Source organism: Musa acuminata, chromosome BXJ2-11 (genome assembly GCF_036884655.1).
Source record: "Musa acuminata AAA Group cultivar baxijiao chromosome BXJ2-11, Cavendish_Baxijiao_AAA, whole genome shotgun sequence".
Lineage (NCBI taxonomy): Eukaryota > Viridiplantae > Streptophyta > Magnoliopsida > Zingiberales > Musaceae > Musa > Musa acuminata.
The window spans coordinates 7643889-7665704 of NC_088348.1; the positions used below are offsets into that span (position 1 = coordinate 7643889).

The following is a 21816-nucleotide window of genomic DNA, read 5'->3' on the forward strand; positions in this document are numbered from 1 at the left end:
AAGGCTCTAACATAAAAAAAGGATTCAAAATATATCATATACTTTTTTTTCTTCTAATTTATTAAATATAATTTATTAAATATAATTTATTAAATATAATTTATTAAATCATAAAAAAAGAGGTTGGGTTGATGTGTGAAAGAAGGGTTCGTTCTTACCGTTTCCTGCCCGCGTTTTTAAACGTTCAAGCTTCAACGGTCAACGTTCAAAATCCATAGCGATAGCCATAATTACCCCAACACTTCCAAACCTCTCGACACTCCTCTTTGAACGATTTCCTGCAAACAACCCATCAGCCTTATATAGACTCACCCTTCCCTCCCATCTCTCTCATTCCGAGTCTCACAACCCCCCATCCCCCACTCCCCACAGCATCCACGCCCTTCCTCTCTCCAACAAGCTCATCGTCGCTCATGGCCCTGCCATGGAGAAGCCGCAGGTCCAGCCTGGTGAAGAACAAGCCGGTCAAGAGGATCTCCGGCGTCGAGGTTTCGATCCCCACGCACTTCCGGTGCCCCATATCGTTGGACCTCATGAAGGACCCGGTGACGGCGTCGACCGGGATCACCTATGACCGGGCCAGCATCGAGGCGTGGCTCGACATGGGGAACGCGACGTGCCCGGTCACCAACCGGGAGCTGAAGCAAGAGGACCTCATCCCCAACCACTCCATCCGGAAGATGATACAGGACTGGTGCGTCGCCAACCGATCCAACGGAATCGAGAGGATTCCCACACCCAAGATCCCCGTCACCAAGGCCCAGGTCACGGACATCGTGTCGGAGATCGCCGCGGCCAGCCGGCGGCGCGACCGCGCTCGGTGCGGGCAGCTGGTGGCGAAGGTCAGGAGCTCGGTGAGGGAGGGCGAGCGGAACCGGGGGTGCTTCGAGTCGAATGGCACCGGGCGGGCTCTGGCCGCCGCTTTCGGTGCATTTGCCGGTGTTTCCTCCGTCGACGGCTCGGTGACGCGGGTGCTGGAGGAGATCTTGGCCGCGCTGACGACGCTGCTACCGCTCGACGAGGAGGCCGCTTCGCACGTCGGATCGCCAGAGTCCCTGACCTGTCTCGTGTCGATCTTAAAGCACGGGGATCTGGTCGCGAGGCTCAATGCGGCTGTGGTGGTGAAGGAGCTGCTCGCGTGCGGCGGAGCACGAGCGGATGGCACGGCCGACACGGCGGGGCTGGTGGAAGCACTGGTGAAGCTCATCAAAGAGCCCGTCCTCCCTCAGATCACGAAGGCCTCCCTTGTCGCCATCTTCTACCTAACCAACTACAGCGAGAGGACGGCGTCGCGGGTGGTCGGTATGGGACTGGTGCCCGTGCTCATAGAGACGCTCGTCGACGCCGAGAAGAGCATGTGCGAGAAGGCGCTGGCCGTGCTGGACGCGCTCGTGGGGTGTGCCGGCGGCAGGGAGCAGGCATACGGTCACGCGCTGACGACGCCGGTGCTGGTGAAGAAGATGTTCCGGGTGTCGGACACGGCGACCGAGTTCGTGGTCTCGGCCCTGTGGAAGCTGTGCAAGGGCGAGGAGGAGGCAGGAGATGAGGGAGAAGGGAGGGGGAGATGCTTGCGAGAGGCTCAACAAGCGGGAGCCTTCCACAAGCTCTTGCTTCTGCTGCAGGTTGGGTGTGGTGAGGCGACCAAGGAGAAGGCCACCGCTCTCCTTAGACTATTGAATGGGTACAAGAAGGATGAGTGCATAGACACCACAGATTTCAAGGGACTAAAACAGCCTCTTCTTCCTGTGTGATTTAGAAACATGTACAAAATACAGTCTATTCTCTTCGTTTGCACTACAAAAAACTATGTTTTACACGTTAAGAACAGAAAGAAACAGTTGGAAAGTGTTGGGGCTGCTCTCTCTCTCTCTCTCTCTCTCTCTCTCTCTCTCTCATTCAGAACATCGCCAACACTCGACCTCTTACCTATGCAGCCTTAAATATCTCCTCATAAATAAGTTTCAATTGATTTACAAGCTCAATGTAAATTAGCTTGGTTTCTGGTTATATGAATATTATTCTGGTTATTGAAACTAATAATCATACAACCATTATAATTGAATTTATAAGGGTTTTCAAGCTAAATATAGCATGCTCCCTACCAAACATTGCTTGCTTCAGTGAAATCTGCAATAAGTTTGTAGATTTTCCTATTGCTCAGCTACTCATCATTGAATTTTATGACAGTCCCTCTTATGCTTAAATTTTCATCATTAGGAGTTGAAATTTTGAATTTAATCATTATTGAATATGCAAGACGAACAAGTTTAGTATTTGAAATCTATTATATCGACAAATCTAGGGTTGAAGAGTCAATATATACTTTCTTATCTTTTCTAGACTAACGACAAGATTATCCCTTTAAAAAAATCATTAGACGTATATGATGTTCACACATGGGCACGAACAATATAATAATCAACTCAGAATGTTTCAATAAAGACCAATGAAAATATATTGTCTTCGTGTGTATAGCTAGCTGTAAAGTCATTTTAATTTTATACGGGAAAAAGAATCTCTCTCTCTCTTTTTGTTTTTTTTTGGTATTTTTCTCACTTGTGTTTGTAATGGTAGACTTTGCAGGAGTCGTGGGTTGCGATCGGACGTAGCTTTGAAATTTTCATAGGACGCCGACTTGTATGGACTTTGACTCGATTAGTATTTTTCTCATACGTGTGTGTTGACTTTGATCGAAGGTTTTACTTGGTTTATATGAACTAGTTTTGTATGAAACGACTGATGTCACCACAACTTTGAACAGCACAGTGGCAAAATTTTCTCGTCACCGATTGAAACTTGTCTGAACAGCACACAAGTTATTGTTTTATTTAAGCATTGTATAACTTAACATGGAAGACTAATTAATAATAATACATGCCCAGTTTGATATGTGTACCTCATCTGCCACAAGAATGGCATGCAGGTGGCCTGGAGGCATTATGTCGGGTTTGATATGTGCATGCAAGTCGTTGGATGGAGGACCAACAACATCGCTCCTAGGATCCACCGGGAGTGCTTTACGCCCGCCCTGATACGATCGATCTTCGTCGTCAATTCAACGCGATGAGATCGATTCGATCTAATCCATTTTTCGAGCATACTCGCATCTATCTGAAAGGAAGAGAAGAGGAGGATACGATACACCAAAGAGGGTCCAACTGATCAAGAAAAAGCAGAAAAAATATATGTATCTCGTTTTACTCCCATTCTTAAACGTTAATTTTGGTTTGATGCAGATAAAAAATTTTACAAGTTCAGGTACTCGTACTTTTAAAAATCATATTGATGTGACACAGTGTTGCATCATCTAATCGATACTTTCACCTGTCAAACCAACTCCCAGTTTGCCACATGAAGTGAGATATTAGCTGTCTGCCTATAGATCCAATATTTTCCTAACGACTAAACCCTCTTTACTCGCTACATCTCTCCATCAAACGAAGGCCGTCGGTGCAGAAAATAATTGAGTAATAGAACTCAATTAGTCATAATGAAACTGCACCGTTCAATAACACGGCCTATTCATCGACGAGAAATATACTACGCTCTATTCAAAGTTTTAGGTGGTTCTAAAAAAAAATAAGACAGAAGCACATAACCATTACACTGCATTGCCATCCACACAGCATTAGCAAAGTCAACATTGATAACTTGGCTTGATAACAAAATCTTGGGATCAAATCTTGCGCTCGTTTGAAACGAAAATAACATTTTACATGTTAGCTACACATCCCCGTAGAATTTAACCAACCACATCCAGGACCGAGCATTCATCATATATGTTTGTATGGCACGTCCAAAATGGCCTCGATAATACCATGTTCTCACACACAACAAATTCACAACCAACATGTACTACAACAGGAAAGCAAGGAGAGTACAAACCTTGGAGCCAAAAATCCAACAGTACAAGAATTTTAGAAGAAATTGCCGTTTCAGCAAGAAATATGAACAATTAAAAATTTTAATGAGGTTGCTTATGCAATAGATCCTATTTGATGTCAGATTTCCACATCACAAGTGCAAATTCTATTCAAGCTGTAAAATGCTTCCCCGTCCATGTGCCATTTTATCGCAATAGCATCATTGTGAATCATTAAGCAAGGAATCTAATACTAAAGTCATGATTCACATAAATGCAAGGATGGAGTGAAAGGTCAATAACATCGGACCTCCAGTGACAATCTGAAATCCACAAAACACAGTTCTGCATAATGCCATCATTAAACGTTAACAGTTACAATGCTGTAATGCAGGGTGTCATCTTCTGTACCTAGGAATCTCGCCAAGCGTAAAACAGATTAGTTTGGCTGACACTGAAAGCCTCACTGTTGCAATCATGTGCTGATCCAAGACATCCACACAGACACTGGATGAGCTACTCGACTTCTGGAGATCCTTCATGCCATGATCAGCAGCACAACTCTAAGAGATGGCACTCAAACCCCAATAAAGAAAAACAAAAAAGGAAACAATGCACTAAACTAGCAGACTGAGACCAAATTATATTTGCTCGTCTGCGTGTAGACTTCAGAGCCTACTTTCGGTGTTTCCTTTTTGCTTCAGGTCTCTGGCGCTTCTCTTCTTCCCACTCCCTTTCATGTATTCTGAGATTGTAGAGGTCAAGGTATACACATTGTAGACCAACTACAAGTATGTGCACATGCATGCAAAATAAAAGGCAGAAATCGAAGAAATCATCTGACTCAAATAAACTTGAGCATCAGTTATCTAGAGATGATTTCAAGCTAATTAATTAAGATATATGATCAGATTATATTAAACTGCTGCTACATGATCTCATAGGAACGAGATTGGTCTTAATCGGTCTTACTGTCAGAGGGTTATCTGGTACTCATATTTTGCTATCTACAAACAAAACCAACTTTTTGGACCGTATACTATCACTGCCTGCAATAATTTCCAAAATAGATTTTTTTTAAATATATAAGAAAATCTAATAGAAGTGGCTAATGAGATAACACAAATCTTCTAGATGTAAAGAGGATCATGAAAATAAGAGACAAATAGGTACACGATAGCAATTTAGTAGCATAAGGATACTGATCTGATTCCCTTCGATTAATTTTGCCTCCAGCTTCCTTCCCATGCAATCTTGGTGCATCGTCCATGTGTGCAGCCCGTTGTTGCACTATGGCTGCTTTTTTGTCTGCCCTTTCTCTATCGAATGGCTGAGGCATAGCTATTGCCACTGGGGGAGGTGGTGGAACAACTTGTGAGTATTCCCCACCAGTTTCAGATGACAATGCATGGTCTCTCTTAAGTTTTCGCCGTTTGGAACCTCCAGTCAGGTCCATATCTTCCTTCATGGTAGCTTTATCTCTGTCCCTGTCATCTACCTAGAGACAATCATGCAAAATGACGTTAATTTTATCATTCAAGATGTTGACCAATCAACAACAGCACAATGTAAAGAAGTGTAGGGTCTTACTTCTACAGTCACATCTCCATTTAAGCAATTAAAAGCTAACAAATCAGCATCAAGTCACAAACATAAGCAAATCGCAAGATTTGAATACTTAGCAGCAATAATATCTTGATAAATTTGGATGCAATTACGATAACAGTTCATACTGTAAGTGAAAACAATAGCAGAGATCATGGAATCCAGATGTGCAGCTATGGTGTATGGGTAGATAACAGGTATTATTAACACTCAACAACAGGGATACACAGCTTTCTTCATTCATGTTACTATTTCAGCCATCTCGTTGAACTCCAAGTTCTTGACTCCTACTAGAATTCAAATAGGAAAATGATATAATAAGCTCCAAGGCAGAAAATTTACCTGCAGTAGTGCTTTTTCTTTCCATTGGTGAAGGATGGCTATGACATGCCCCACATCTGATAGATGTCTGTCAAGAAGCTCACTATACCATTCCCCATTTATGCATATGGCAAGCCCAATGAAACTATCTTTGATACAAGGGACATATCTGCTTAAATTGGAGTATTACCTCCAATTGACAAGTTTCATAGTGGGAAAGTCTTGGATATTGGCCTTCGAGTTTTCATTTACAAAATGCTCTTGTTTTCTAACTAGCCTGTGATTACAGTGGCATGCCTTAAACATTGAATATGCTCTGCAAATGTCTCTGTTGAAACACTTATACAGTACATAGTTTATCCTGAATATAAAATGGTATCAAGCATAAACACAACTACAGCTGCCTAATTAATATCTTATGTGTTCAAAGAGTACTTGGCAATCATTATTATCTAAAAACCAAGCTAACCACGTATAAGGTATATCAAGGTCACTTGGCCGTGTCATTAGGTGGCTCAAATCCAAATAAAAGATTCAGCACACAACCAACTACTGAAATAAATTACTTCAAGTGAACCATCTGCAAATTAACTAAAATAATATATATAGAGCAACACAGTAAAACAAACAATGTGAATTAACTACATATCCTTAAGTAACAATTTTAATTCATAATCTAAACTACATACTGACTAGGAGAAAAAGAAGAGGGAAGGTTTACAAAAAGAAAAGAGTTAAGATGTACCTTAACAGATGAGCCATCTCGCTCATCACGCTTTCTTTCCCTTAAGTCATCCTCTCTTCTACGTTTTGGATCATCTTGGGATGTCAAAACATTTTCTTCTGAACGCCTCCTCTCTTTTTCATCATGTTTTGGAGACAATCGCTGTATGTGTCTGGTGTTACCCACTCTCCTATCAGTCTCCTCATCTCTTCGGCCACCACCCACAGATTGAGGAACAAAACTGGGAGGTAATGGTGGTGGTGGAGGCAAACTCTGCCCATGGAAACGCTCATCAAGATGTCCCTTGTCTATGGATACATCCATATGTCGGGATTTGCCCCGATCATCCTTACTTCTGTCATCTCTAGCTTTCTCTGCTGCCCTATCAAGACTTCTATCCATGCCCCTCTCTTGCACTTTTTCAACCGAGCGCTCTCTTCCATGTCTCTCCAGTGACCTATCCCTTGATTTCTCATGAAGATCTTTATCAGAGCGGTCCAATTTTTCCCTGTGGTCCTTGTCATATCGCTCATTGATTTTATCTTTGGATTTGTCCAATGACCTATTAAAACTCTGTTCTTCAGTGGAAGACTTCTCATGCTCCAAATGAGGTTTATCCACTGACCTTGTATCATAACTTCTTTCTTTATCAGATAACCGAACTTCCATACCCTCAAGATCTTTAGCTTCAATGTCTCCTTTCTTGCGTTTGTTCAATCTTTCTTGTTCTTCACCTGGTACTGCTCTCTTCTGTTTAATGGATGCCTCAGAAATTTCTACAGTTTCATGCATTTCAAGCATCATTCTTGAGGAACTAGTCGTTTTTCCAGAAGCTGACACAGAGATGCCATTGGTCGCTGCAGAAGAAGCAGCAGCAGTTCCACCTTGCCTGCTATCTGTTGGATGAAATGAAGCATCTTTATCTGCAGAAAAAGAAGACTGCTGACCTGTAGTTCTGCTAATCAATTTTCCAGTTTTGTTGTCTTCTTTGATGACCTCCTGCTTTGCTGGCTTTAGAATAGAATTGTGCACTGTTCGCTTTTGCTGAGATCTCATCTGCCAAGAAGAACAGATATTATAAGACTATGGCCTGTTCCATGCATTGCTGAAGTTCAGAAAATTCTAAGCACATAAAGGCTTTTTCCAAAAGCCAAAAGTCGCATTTTAACCTCATTATAACATGAGAGTGCTAAAAAAAGCAGTTTAACTTCTGACATCTTTATAAGAAAAGCAAATCCATAAATGCGGTACATCAGAAACAAACTCTTTGGTTCAATATATAAGATATAAGCAAGCATTGAATACGACAGCAAGGGTCTCATAGTTTGAGACCCATCCGGTAAATTACAGACTTACGTTTCCCAAGGATGTAGCTTTTCACAGCTAGTTTCTCAGAACCGAACAAGAAATTAGAGTTTGGCAAGAAACCTAATTTTATCAGAAATTCCAAATAAAAATTTTTTTCTTTCATCTCTTCAGTGGGTCTGCAATAGACACTAATGTGGAACATAAGAAACTGGTAATTCCGTCAGATTACATTCAAAAAATGTACTAAACTAGAAAATGATGATCCATGTTTCATCTGTTTACACCTCAGTCATGGTAAAATGTCATTAAAAGATGTATTTTTAATCTATCACCCGGGCATTCCAGGTTAGCCATGTGATTCTCTATCGAGCTTTGCTGGGGACAACATGCAAGTATAATTCAAATAATTATTTATAGGAATAGCATCTACCAATTAATATCTTCTGAGAGGCAATCATCAGTAGTGCAGTCAATATTAGAACTTCAACATTTGTGAAGTTTGAGCTCCCTTTTAAGTATTGAACTAAACATACCTCAGATTCCATAGCAGCCTTTGCATAAGCCTTCGAACTTGTATCCTCCGGTTTCATGATTTCATCCGTGCTTTTTCCAATGCCAGAAGTCTTACTACTTGTAGCTGATGCAGAAACAATTGCTTCCTGTCCGTTTGCAGATGAACTAGTCCTTACTCTCTGTTGTGTTGAATCCAATTTCAAAACTGTTCCACCATCTGCTCGATCTGGTGTAGATTTTGCATGTGTCAACTGGTCCTTAGCGGTGCTCGAAGGGTCGACCACCTGATTTCCTGCAGTAGGAATTATAGTCTATCACCTCATTTGGAGTAATATTATGGCCAGTTAAAGCATTGATAAATCTACCAGCTAGTGATTTTGCAGCTGCTGCGGCAGGTTTCAGATCAACATGACCCATGCCAAACTCTTCTTCAGAAACCCATGCGCTCTGCATATAAAAAGATGAAATGCTCAAAACTCTTGACAAAATTTTATTGGTAAAGAAAATATGTGGCAAAATAGAATCTTGGTCCAAGATGACCCAATTTCTGATCAACCTTACGAGCAGCCAACGCTGCAGCTACTCCAGTAGCTAAAACTTTCAAGTCCTCTCTCTCATCCCCTTTAATTTTGGCCACCTGCAAAGTGTACACCACAAAATAAGCTAAACGAGAATTCTGACAAATGTATGAAATAAGAGAAGTATTATCCTTTTACCCTTTTCTCAAGATTGATACCACTCTTTCGAGTAACGGGAAACACAATAGATATTTTGGTTAACACAATAAGGGCATTTCTTATTTCCATATATTCACTAGATTCCAAGCACTGTACAAGTAACCGGGTTATTCTTGTGTTCCATTTCCAGTGTACCTTCACAAAAAAATAAAAAAAATAAAAAAATCAGCAAAATCTGGCAAGACACAAAGCAGAAATTATGAAAACAAACATGCTTAACCCTATCTTTAATTAAAAAAAAGAAACTAACTACACGTGTGAGCTTGTGTAAAATTATTGCTAATGCTCGTTCCAAGCAGATAGCAAGGGGTTTCCATTAGGCAACTGATAGTCAATGTAGAATTTTGTCATATCTTATATGAATATTCAATCCTACTGATAACTCTACCACAACCAATAAAAAAATTATTAGATCGTAGTTTAATATCACCCTCATTAAAGCTCAATGTAAGGAAAAGATTCATGAACCTTAACCCAAATAGTTGGGACCTTACTGCTTCCTGCTTCTGCTGCGGTTGGTGTTGAAATTCAATATAGAAAACCTATTTAATAATTGTCACTCTATGAACTATTTCATATATATAATCAAACACCAAGTACATCGGTTCAGAGAATTACTAGAGCAGTTTTCTAATAGCTTGGTTGCACGTTAATAAGATTTCTTGGACTCAATCAAGTCTTGAGCTGTATCAGGCACCACCAATACATCTGGAACTGATGGGAAACCAACACCAATTTTCCAAATATATACAATTCCAAAACAAACTGGCAGAACTTTGAAAAAAATAATAATTTGTGAACAAGAAAGCAAAAGAAATGGAAAACTTAGACCGAGTCATAAGGTCAGGTACCACAGTCAAGACATTCAGCAAATATATCCTTGCACAAGTATAAAAAAATTAGGATTTGTGCAACAGATAGTAGACAAGAATCCAAATGTTAATATTGACATATGACAAAGGATTCAAATGGTTTCCTCAAGGAATTACTCAGATGTCAACCATTCTTTGTAGGACAACAAAATGATGGATATCTATAGCTTGATCTCCTTGAAAGTTGATGAAGCACGATTGAAACCTAAACACTGGTGTCAATGATCAGCACCAGCAGCAGCATAACAAAAACAGAGAATGGAGAGGGGTAAGAAACTAGGAAATAGAAGGGGCTAGAAGATGGAGGGAGGAAAGAGCAAAAAGAAGGTAGAAATAAGCCAAGAAAGAAGACCTAGCTGACTTTATCATGCAGAATAACTTCACATAAACTGCATAGCAACAATATTAACCAAACACTGAAACACCCAATAACAACAAGCATTTAGGCAAGAAAGATAGGCAAACTGGAATATGCAGTCCACAAAAATATTTCGCTGTCTAAAAGAAGAAAAAGAGAATGAAAAAGAACAGAAAAAGATATTAGTGAAAAATCCAAAACAATATTAACCATGGACTGAGAAATATGATGTGATACTTCAATCGAGCCTAAGGCTGAAACAAATTAACAAACCTAATAAATAACAAACAAGTCTAATCAAATCATTCGATTGTGGAGAGGTCCCATATCTAGGCCAGCAGCTGATGTGCCTGCATCATCAGTTCAACATGTTGACACTTGGTATCTTATGTTCAAAGACACTACTAGAGATCAACAAATCTCATTTTACACATTAAGCTAAAATTGCTAAAAGAACTTCAAGAAGAACCACAATGAGTTCCATACTTAACAACAAAGAATTTGGCAGTAAAAGATCGATGTAGCTGACCCCAAAGAGTTGGCATTTTAAGATTTTGTTGGTTTTCTTGTTGTTCTTGTTGTTATTATTGTGTATGCACCAAAAGAAATTTAAAGGAGACACAACATTAGGAGCATACTCGGATAAATTGGCCATATGTTACACGCTGGCTGTTAGGAAATCTGTAATAAACAGCAAATCCAGGCATGTTTCCACACTCGCATTCATAAATAGACTCATCACTCTGCAAAGGAAGAAACATTTGTTGACATGAATTTTAAAAAAATTGGACTGAAATGCCTCTAAAATGATTTTTTTGATATCTTCCAAACAACAAGAAAAGTAGGCAGTTCAACAGATTAAATAAGCTTCATATACCTTCCAGTGATAAGCCATTTTTAATGTCTCATATAGAAACCTTCCAAGTCTTCCAGCTTCAAATTCAGTGCAGCAACAGATCATAGGTTGTAGGGTTTTACAAATGAGAACATCAATATGATTGACAGTGTTAAAATATGGTGTGCCAAGAGAATGCAAGGTATGAACAAAATTAGCACAATACACAGCATCTGGCATGCTGAAGACACAGCGTGGGAAAACGCAACGCTGAAGAAACTCCATGTTGATCTTTAAAGTGTCAGGACAGGAACTTAGCCACTTATCCTTTTCACGAGCAAGACGGTGGTGGACAGATGCAACATGCTGTTCATGCTTTTGAAATTCACTAGTCAATCTATCTAGTACCTCTTGAATTTTTTCCTTATCCTTTTTACGTTTCGTAATTGCCATACTTGAGTTGTCAGAAATCTCCTCTAAGGCTTTAATGGCAACATGTTGCTTAGCAATCTCTGATTCATATCTTATTTTAGGAACATGAAGATCATATAGTGTAAGTCCCCAAAATGTGGCATATAGATCAGGAGAGAGGCTATTCCAAGCTTTCATAGGCAGAATTGACTGGACTGTAACAAGAAGATCTGACCACCTATAAAGAATAAAAATAAAAATTAGTATAATATATAAAAAACTGATACCATCCATACACCAGGCTATAATCAGATATTTATGGGAAAAAATATATATGTTACAAAGCTAAGCGTTTGATAGACTGCAGCAGCTGTTACTACCAAAACCCAGAGAGACCAGGTGGAAGCTGTTGGGTGAGAGTTAGAAAATTAACAACAAAACTTAAATCAAACAGAACTTACATTATAGGCTTCCTTGGTGAACCAAGATCCAACCCAACATCATTAGATGAATCAGAGGGTTCTACTTCATTTTCTGCACTTTGAATATTTGAGTGTTCAATAATGTCAAGAGGCCAGCAAATCTCAGAACCACTCATTCTTTTGAAGAGCCTCATCACAGGCCGGTACACCAGAAAGGCAACCTGAGTTGCATAGTTTTTTAAAAATATATAATATTTATATAACACAATAAACATGTTTTTAACATGCAACTAGGTTTTGCTTAATAACGCACAAAGCAAAAGGGTCATACTATAAAGACAAAACAGAGCACTCAGAAAAATCTTATATCCAATCCAAAATAAGGTGCACCCAACAAAACAAAAGAAAAATAAGTGAACCAGAGAGCTAATATATCACCTCTGGATCAAGATGGTACTTATGCACGAGTTCATCTAGTGGAGGAATCAATTGTGCATAAGTCGAGGATGGAGCCACTGCATTGCAGAGAAATTCCACATACTGAAGAAGTGTTCCATGACACCTGTCAAACTGCTCACTAACCATTTTGATATATGGTGCATCTGCATTTGTGACAACCCTGAATGCATAAAGCAATTAAGTCACTTCTGAGCTCAAAAGTAAACTAAGCCAAAAATTGAATTAGCACAACCGAAAATACCAAGAATCAAAAAACACAATGCAGGTACAAGCAGAAGAATGGAGAGTCGTTGTACAATTCTGGAGGGTAAGACTGTACTCCAAAGGAAGAAAGGAAATCCACCAGAATAAGTATTTAACAATTAGAGAAACCAAACATCTTACATGGATCGATGCTGAGCGATAAGTATTAGAAGAGGAATAGCCAACTTGGGTTCTTCCTTTGGTAGCAAGGCATCCCTCAGTCTGTTGGTAGATTTACTCAATACCTACGAGTGAAAAGAAGTTATAATCAAAGATATTAGACTGTAACAAATTCATTTCAGGTCAAAAGAGTAAAGAACATTCACCAAAGCAGAAAAGAGAATTGCACATTCAGCAACAAGAAGTCAACCCTTCAAAAAATACATACATCAAACTTACAATCATTTAGCAAGTTACAAGCACTTACAATTTGGCACAAATAATTTAAGCTTAAAACTAGGTCACAATATAATAGCAATCCATTTTGAATGAATACAATTGAAAATGAGAAAATAACCACAAACATGATCTCCAATTCTCCATGAAGCTACATGACAATTTGGCACATTTTTCATAAGTTAGCATATTAGGATAGCAAAGGGCTATTTTTATAAGTACAGCCAATAAGACATGAAAATTTCAAATATTAGTCTCTACTGTTGTAGAATGCTAATTGTTTATAGGGATGATCAATTAACTCTATGCAATATCATATCTGACACTAGCTCAGGACTAGAAATTCAAAGAGAGAACAGAAATAGAACATTGGTGCAAACACAGCTACAAATTTAAATAACAAAGATTTGGTCCTCATAATTATATCAAGACCAATGTTGACAAGGCTAATCATTACAATTAATGGTTTCTGCATAAGTGCATACTAAGAACCTTATAACTACAGAGAATCACAAATACCAGTATTAATTTAATAAACAATCTCTTTTTCAAAGCACCACAAAAATGACCAATGACAAATAAGGAGTATCTAAATAACCCTCCAGTATAATTATATGAGTATTTCTTTTTTTTTAGGCCAAAAGTAAAATAAAAAATGATGAAAACACTGATTCTTAACACAAAGCTATAGAAAAACTTGCCAACACTCAGGATGCATCAGAAGTATTTCACAACACCATAAACAGGAAAATCAGACTTTACAAATCACATATATAATCAAGATCTTCTTTCTACTGCATCTTTGGATTTTAACAGCGAGAATACAAAACAATACAAAAAAGAGTATTGATGTAGCATTGAAGAAAAGGCGAAAGCTAAACCAAAACATGCATGTATGTTCAGATGGGACAACATGACATGGAAACAGTGATACAGCAAACTCTGAAAGTATATGGGTCAATAGATAATGATTTTCATAGATTATCAGTTTATTACAACATGTAACTTATAACGCCATATTGATCATTCCCAAACATAAAAATTAAAATAATTGTGAAGATAACAGCCTATTCAATGAAAAATGTAAACAAACTATTCAATAATCCAAAGTCACTTTTTATACAACCATCAAGTTTTTTAAAAATATCCTAAACTATAGTTAAGATAGAAAGGATAATGTTTGTATTGACATATCTGACCCCAAGATTTTCTCATCTAGGTGAGGTTAGAATAACCTGCTAAGCATATTTCTTACAGAACCGACTACATATGAGATCAAGTCTTAGGTGTCATATAGGTTATATCTCCCTCCCTCCCTCTGCTAACAACCTATTCAATGAAAATTTTAAACACGTAGAGGCCAACAGGCAAAAGCCATGGCAGCAACAGCATGGCAACATTCAGGCAGCGGCATGACAGAGAGCACAGTGCGATCCCAACAAGACAAGCTAGTTCTCTTCCCTTCTTCACACACGTAATGCCCCATGTCTAGCACATGCACATTTCTAGCAAGTATCCAACATGAACACCACATTAACTTGTCGAGCTTCCTAGGAGACAAACTTGATTACAAATAATAACGTGAATGGAAGCTCATTCTTTACTTATCCACCCTAGTGACGTTAACGAGTGCTCAGGTGCCCAGGCAAGGCGAAGTGAGGCGCTTGACACTCAATAAGTGGGCAAGGCGTCTTCGTTGCTCAGGCCAAGCATCAGGCGGTCCAAGCGCTCACCTGATTTAAATTGGGCAGAAGCAAGCCATATCACTGGATCTGGAACTAGAACAACGAATCTTCAAACACATACTCCCTTGACGATGACCCATGGAAACCTGATCGACGAACAATGACTCCCTCTCTTTCGCTATATAAGTAAACGATGGCGACAACAACATCTTCCTCCATCGGTGAATGGATGCAGTAGCGTCTTCCACCGACAAGCTCATTATCGACATATATCTCTCTCCTCCTCCCTCGTCGTCACCCACTCCACCGCAACCAAGCATCTTCACCTCCCTCTTCCCCCCTTCTTCGCAACGCTCTTACCCTTCCCCCACCGCTAATGTCACCCCTTGTTCCGCCTAGCTAACGTATTCCCCTATCTCTCTCTTCCTTTCCCTCAGGCACTAGTGTCCCCTCTTCTTCGCCTCATCACAGTCGTTTCCCCCCTTCCTTTGTGCCAACAATCTCCTTGCACCGACATCTTCCCTTCTCCTTACGTCGATAGCTTTCTCTGTATCATCCTTTCACCCTAATAATAACCCACAGCCACCCAACCGACAACAATCAGACAGCCACCCCAACCGACAACAATCCTCTCCCGTACCTCCTTCCCCTCCTCGAAACCTTCATCCTTGCTTTCCTCCCAATTGACGACAAACCCTTCTCTGTCCACCTACATTAATTATTTTGTTAATATAAATTTGAATAATGCAATTTAGACTACTATGTTATTTCTTTTAGTAATTATATCTATTTATCATCATATATTTTTTAAAATTTTAATATTCGAAAGCACTTTGCTTCGCTCGAGCGAGCACCTAGGGCCTCGAGCATTTTAGCACCTTGACGTCTTTTAGCACCTCTCGCCTTTGACTATCCTGATCCACCCACCCCCATGCACACACACATACATGGTACACAGATGCACATAACCCATCTGAACGCAGAAGAATGTAGCAATCCTCTTGAAGACAATAGAACAAGCATACAACATTGATCAACGTAATAATTAATCTGTGAGATGTAAAAAAGTTGCAAAAAAATATGTTCATATGATTATATCATTTAGAAGTGATTCTGACCAAATTGGAAGGTCACTAATAAGGCAAGTAATCATGAGCAAAGAGCAGGAATATCTCTGCATGCACCTTATTATTTCTTGTCATCCCAAACAGAGTGGCCTGATAACGCAAAGTCTCGCTTCCTGACATAGCATCAAGTTGTTCTTCAGTCATGTTTTCAGTGTACTGCATGTTTGCCATTTGCTGAATAAGCTCCTGCAGTCACATGATAGCCACTAGTTAATTTGAAATTTTTCTGCAGGATATTTATTCTCTAAATTAAAATATTAGACTCCTTGAGACTGCAAAGGTACCTGTAAAAGAACAAGCTCTGTACCCATCCCTTTCTTCAACTGATTAACAAGATACTGAAAAAGACCCCTTAACTCCATGGAAGGATACTTTTTACAACTGACAAAATAAACAAATATTCAGTGCCCATGAAAAATGCAAATGTAAATTAATTCCAAGCATCTAAGGAAATAAAGATAACAACAGAAAAAACAATAACACAGATATAGTCATCAAAATGCAGCAGATCATTTGTTGCTACAAGTGCAAGTCACATAGGATTGTAAAAGGGTCAGAGCAAGGAAATTTTCTGCCAGCAAAGAAAAATGCCCATGTAACAAAAGAAACAAAATAAAAATAGAAAATTAAAAAACAAAGACTACACCATTATTTCATCAGGAATAATTATCCATGTAAAAGAAAATAATCACTGCAAGGTTGAAGAACAAGTAATGATATCTTGACCAAGGTTTAAAGTTTCGAAACTGGAACCGCATCAGTCAGACATTCAACATCCCGATATCAGAGAACAGAATGTATTTTTCAACAGCCTCCCATCTGATGAGTTTGCATATTGGGAGCTAGCCCTTCAGTCAATATAAATGCTAGCTCGTTCAGTCAATGTAAACATCATCTTTGATTCAACGTTTCTTTATTGAACGGACCTTAGAGATTGAGTGACAAATAGAGTGATATCCTCCATGTGTGTATTTTTATATCAATACAAGGCATCCATTGATGATTATGGACCTAGCTGGGTAATGCTTTCTGCTTTTTGTCACTTTCATCACCACCACTAAGATAGCACAGACATCAATCATCATAAGGTCCATCAAACTCTGTACCAGTGCATCATGAATATGATCTAAAGCACAACAGGCATGAAGAACTATCCGTCTGTTAAGTATACCAGGATCCAGGATATTAATGATACTCATCTTATTAGGCCCAAACCAACTGATGCATGTAAGTGTCACAACATAGATGTCCTACTGCTTTTCAAAAGACAATTAACTCTCTGTCTTCCCATCTCCTCAAGATATCCATGATCTCACATAGAATAGGAGGTTGTGTACCAAGACCATAATGCTGGACATCATGGATCAATAATAGCAAGGTCCTCAAGCGTGGATATGTAAAAAATTACTCTTATGCAATTAAGTATATATCCCTCTTCTACTTAATATATGCATCACCAATACTTGTCTGTTTTCTAGTCTGAGCAAGTAAGACTGCATGATAAAAATACATGACATCAGGAGCTGACCACATCCTAGATGAACTAAAAGACCCCTGTATGACACCTCAAAGCTGCATCATACTGGTTGTCCTACCAACTCAGAGACCATCAGCTTGCTTCTTGCCGATACTCTGACCCATATGCACTGCTACCACCAGTAGTCTGCCTCACTGTGGAAGATTGACCGTACTGAGTAGGGTCACTATCATTGCCGCTACCAGTCTCATATTGTGAGTCCCTAAATTGATGTCTTATTGCTTCCTCAAGCATATCCTAACACTCCAAGGATGTATGAATCCTAGTTACAGTGTCATTGTTTCCCCAACCTTCAAACTGATCATACATCACAGAATAAGATGTTCATCTATCCATTTCTTCCTGTTCTGTTTTTTTCTTCAAACCATGTAGATATTAGGGCAATCAACTATGCTCATATAAAACTTTGTCTGATCTTTCACGGCACCTTCATGCATTAAACTATGTTTGGAAATTCACATACCTATTGCTTGAGATGGATTATTCCTCATGGATGCCTTAACAATGATGATGGTGCTCCAAACAACAAGCATACCACCACGCTAGATGTGTACTCTATTGTTTCAGTTTGTAACAAAAATATTGACAATCTTACTGAGACAGATAAATTATAAAACTTATATTTAGATTTCAAACAAAGCTGAAATAATAAGGATTTAACTTAGATGCTGGCAATCTGACATTAATCCTTCCAGATGAAGCCTAGGTATGGTATCTCATGTACTTTTGATCTACAAGATTTGATCTCATGTGTCCCCAAGTCTAGATCTACCAGGGTTTTCTCTGATCTGCAAGGATCTCAAGCAGACCCATGGAGATTAAGAATAGATTTTTGAGGATCTATCATTTACCCATGATGATCTAGGCTAATTTTGCGAGGATCAAGTCATTATCTTTCCAGATCTAGCCCCACATCGGTTAAGGAAACCCCTACAACCAAACCCTAAATTCATGAAATAATACCTTCGGAGAGAGGAAATTAAACCCTAACTTCATGCATACCAACTGCAAGGGGTTGATTTGAAAGATAAATATTGTATTTATGCCTCCATGGTGACCATCGAAGGAGGAACAATCCATCCCAACCAATATTTTGGCTAGTGAATTTCCCAATGTAGATTAATGCACGAAAGTGCCACAAAAGATTTGACAAATTATAACATAGTTGATTGCTTGTAAATCTATAAGGCTTCAAGAAATACCAACTGCAAAGGGTTAATTTGAAAGATAAACTTGTAGATCCTTTCAAACTGGTTTTGAGAATTGGCATTCGAGAAATCCTGAGTTTGGAGAATGCATTGAGAGAATTCAGTAGAGAAAGAGGGAAAATAGGTTGGATTGGGAAAGTGAAGAGAGATGAAAGAAGAGTGGAAAGATGGCAAAAACCTAAATTTAGAAAGACAAAGATCCTAACATGTTTCTGTTGGATCTGATAACAAAGGTTAGAATTACCACTCTATAGACCAGCTCTAACAGTCCATATCTGGATGCTAACCCTGGTTCACTAAGGTTATTGCCCAGCAACCTCTGTTCCGGATCAGACCCAATCTATTGTTTGATTCATTGATCAGACAGATAAATACCAATCAGTATGTGCTGGTCCAACCGATTTATGAAATTATGATCTTGATTTTCTTAAGAGGTAAGGGACTAGTGTCTGTTATATCTTTTCCTCTCTCCATCTTTTCTTCTATCATATGTGGTAATGGACAACCAATATAACAACAATGGTAATAAATGATGATTGTCATGATTCCAACAAGTAGAAAAGATAAAGATAGTAGCCTCACTTACGAGGCATAATCATAATCACATGTTTGTTTTCTCCCTTTATCCATGTGTCCTTCCTTGTTTCCTTCCCCTCCTACTACTCTACACTTCCTTTTTTATAATTTTGAGTTTATTGACAATGGCCAAAATTGGCCAACTCCAGCTGACTTTGATTGATCCTAATTGATTTCAATCTATTTCCGATCAAAAATCGGCCAAAATTAATTGGCCTTGAACAATACTACTTCAGACCAAGTGAATCACATTCAAATCAGACGATACTATGAACTATGCTTTTTCTAATCATCCTTTGAAGGTGACCAGGAGGAAAATGTATGTCTTGACGGGTTTGTCAGTAACCACATTAGCAAAAGTTCCTACAGGATAACAGTTAGGTAGGTTGAGTGCTATCAAACAAAAGAGGACATATTCGACAAGCAAGAGAACAAAAACCCATAAAAACTTATCCCCAAAAAAAAAACATGTGGATATGTGTCATTACAACTTCAATATATCAAATGAACAAGCTACTTTTGAAGTAAGAAGCATATCCATATTAGAATAAATGGACAAGAAAAACAATAAGAGCATTTATTTGAAATAGACACATACAGATGACCCCAAAAGGATGCAAGAGATTGAAGCCAATCTGACAGATTAAGGCCATCATCTTTGAGCTTCGAACGGCCTCCTTGCACTAAACGTTCAATCACAACATATTCCAACATGTCATACTCCAGCTGTCATGTAAATACAAGGAACACTCAGTTTCTGTAACATACATGAAATTATGGACAACAAACATTATGACAGTGAATTCTAAAATGAGTTATATAACCATATAAAGGCATCACATAAAGACAGGATAAAACAACCACGAATAGATTAGCACAGCGAACAAATCAACCACAAAGACATGGTGCATGCTATCCAAGTCACTAGGAGAAGAATCAACTTAATGCACATAACACTGAATATGTACTTTGCCACAGCAAATTCTCCTCATCAAGATAAAGCACAAACCAAGAACCTTAAATCATGCACTCCTGTTAATCACCTGATAATGCATGGAAAGGAAAAAAAGGATCAAAATAATACTAAAATTAAATGTCTGTCATGACTCAAAGCATCAAAAATAAGTGAAGTAGTACTTTTCCACAGCAAATTCTCCTCATCAAGATAAAGCACAAACCAAGAACCTTAAATCATGCACTCTGTTAATCACCTGATAATGCATGGAAAGGAAAAAAAGGATCAAAATAATACTAAAATTAAATGTCTGTCATGACTCAAAGCATCAAAAATAAGTGAAATAGACAAGAGAGCAAATAACAGATATGTTTAAAAAAAACAGCTCCTTGAACTGCCTGATAGACATCCCATTAAGTCTCGGAAATAGAACTGGTGCTTACTCTTGGTCAAGTCTAATACCATATGCACTAGAACACTACAACGAGAAACACAACATAAAATACAATCCTGTCAGTTTTAAACATTATACAACTGAGCAATAAGTTCCAACAAGATCTATTCCCTGCCACCTTCAAATTTTCTGTAGTTGCAATTAAAAATAATAATTTGGGGCTATATGTATGCTGCAAAATCTGAATGACATGACAGCAAGGTCATAGAGATCATAGAACTTTCAGAAAGGAACTTTCAGGTCAATTGTGGCAATCAATGATGCTTGCATTCAACTACTATATTGGCAGCATCCACAGGTCAGGTATGAATTGCATGGTGATGATATAAGATGTGACTTCAACTCAAATGGGGAAATGTTGAAGCTTGAACAGAAATGTTCTGACCTGAATGACTCTGACTGAATTAATCAGAGGTGAAGAATGAGAGAAGGAAATGAAAGGAAAGCGAAGAAGCAGAGTCTTGCAGCACATTTCTTTGCTGCAGAAGGAAAATGAAAAGGGAAACCAAGAAAAAAAAATACACCTAATAACCGCTCAATGTGCTATTGCCACTTGCCACTCTTATGGTTGAAGAATGTGAAACAAGGCCTGAGAGGCTGCACCAACATCCACTGCCATCCATGTGCTAAACAAAGAGCAAATGGGTGGGTGGCTGTACAGGTAAGAGAAAAGCTTAAGCACTAAGTCACATGACAAAAGAGACCAATGAGGGTTTTAAATACAATCTCACATTTCATGTGTCTCAATATTATTACCATCCACTGAAGAGTGGAGAAAATTAAAGACAAAAATAAGAGAAGAATAAGAAAATAAAGAAGGAATAGAAAAAAAGAAAAGCACAGTGAAAAAAGGAGAGAAAAGAAGATGGAAGGAGGATAGAATAGAAAATTAAAGAAATTAGAAAAAAGAACAGATTGCAAAAAACTTAATCAAACAAACTTTTTGAATGATGCATGCTAGCCATAAAATAAAATAATCAGCTCCAGTGTCATTTTAGAAGAAGCAAGTACATCTCTAAAGCATGAAAATTGTTTTAATCATATATTCAGAATTTTTCTAATATATATTATTCGAATATTTTTTAGTAATTTTGTATCCCTGTACTGTATCTTAAAATAGGATTCTTTACAGTCATATATCCATAAAGTTGGAATGAAACCCAAGCCAGAGACACGGGATCCATATTTGCATCAAATTAGTGGAACCG

At 38.6% G+C, this 21816-nt stretch overlaps 2 protein-coding genes across 3 annotated transcripts in view; one reads left to right on the forward strand and one right to left on the reverse strand.

The window, feature by feature from the left end:
* The first annotated feature begins 308 nt into the window (after nucleotides 1-308).
* LOC135626719 (U-box domain-containing protein 21-like) lies at nucleotides 309-1849 on the forward strand. The gene has a single exon (XM_065132264.1). It carries the CDS (start codon nucleotides 414-416, stop codon nucleotides 1749-1751), a length of 1338 nt encoding a protein of 445 aa, XP_064988336.1. The 5' UTR covers nucleotides 309-413; the 3' UTR covers nucleotides 1752-1849.
* A 2342-nt stretch (nucleotides 1850-4191) lies between these two features.
* The window catches only part of LOC135627937 (THO complex subunit 2-like), a 36446-nt gene continuing 18821 nt past the window's right edge, over nucleotides 4192-21816 (reverse strand). For both annotated transcript variants that reach the window (XM_065134402.1, XM_065134403.1), the window contains 15 exons: nucleotides 19798-19925; nucleotides 16163-16259; nucleotides 15936-16064; nucleotides 12812-12915; nucleotides 12407-12587; nucleotides 12008-12189; nucleotides 11178-11784; nucleotides 10939-11043; nucleotides 9050-9205; nucleotides 8890-8970; nucleotides 8699-8780; nucleotides 8354-8625; nucleotides 6534-7568; nucleotides 5065-5360; nucleotides 4192-4607 (listed from right to left, as the gene is read on the reverse strand). In XM_065134402.1, the coding sequence (XP_064990474.1) occupies nucleotides 4538-4607; nucleotides 5065-5360; nucleotides 6534-7568; nucleotides 8354-8625; nucleotides 8699-8780; nucleotides 8890-8970; nucleotides 9050-9205; nucleotides 10939-11043; nucleotides 11178-11784; nucleotides 12008-12189; nucleotides 12407-12587; nucleotides 12812-12915; nucleotides 15936-16064; nucleotides 16163-16259; nucleotides 19798-19925 (3525 nt within the window). In that variant the 3' untranslated portion in view covers nucleotides 4192-4537. The remainder of the gene's footprint in view (nucleotides 4608-5064; nucleotides 5361-6533; nucleotides 7569-8353; nucleotides 8626-8698; nucleotides 8781-8889; nucleotides 8971-9049; nucleotides 9206-10938; nucleotides 11044-11177; nucleotides 11785-12007; nucleotides 12190-12406; nucleotides 12588-12811; nucleotides 12916-15935; nucleotides 16065-16162; nucleotides 16260-19797; nucleotides 19926-21816) is intronic.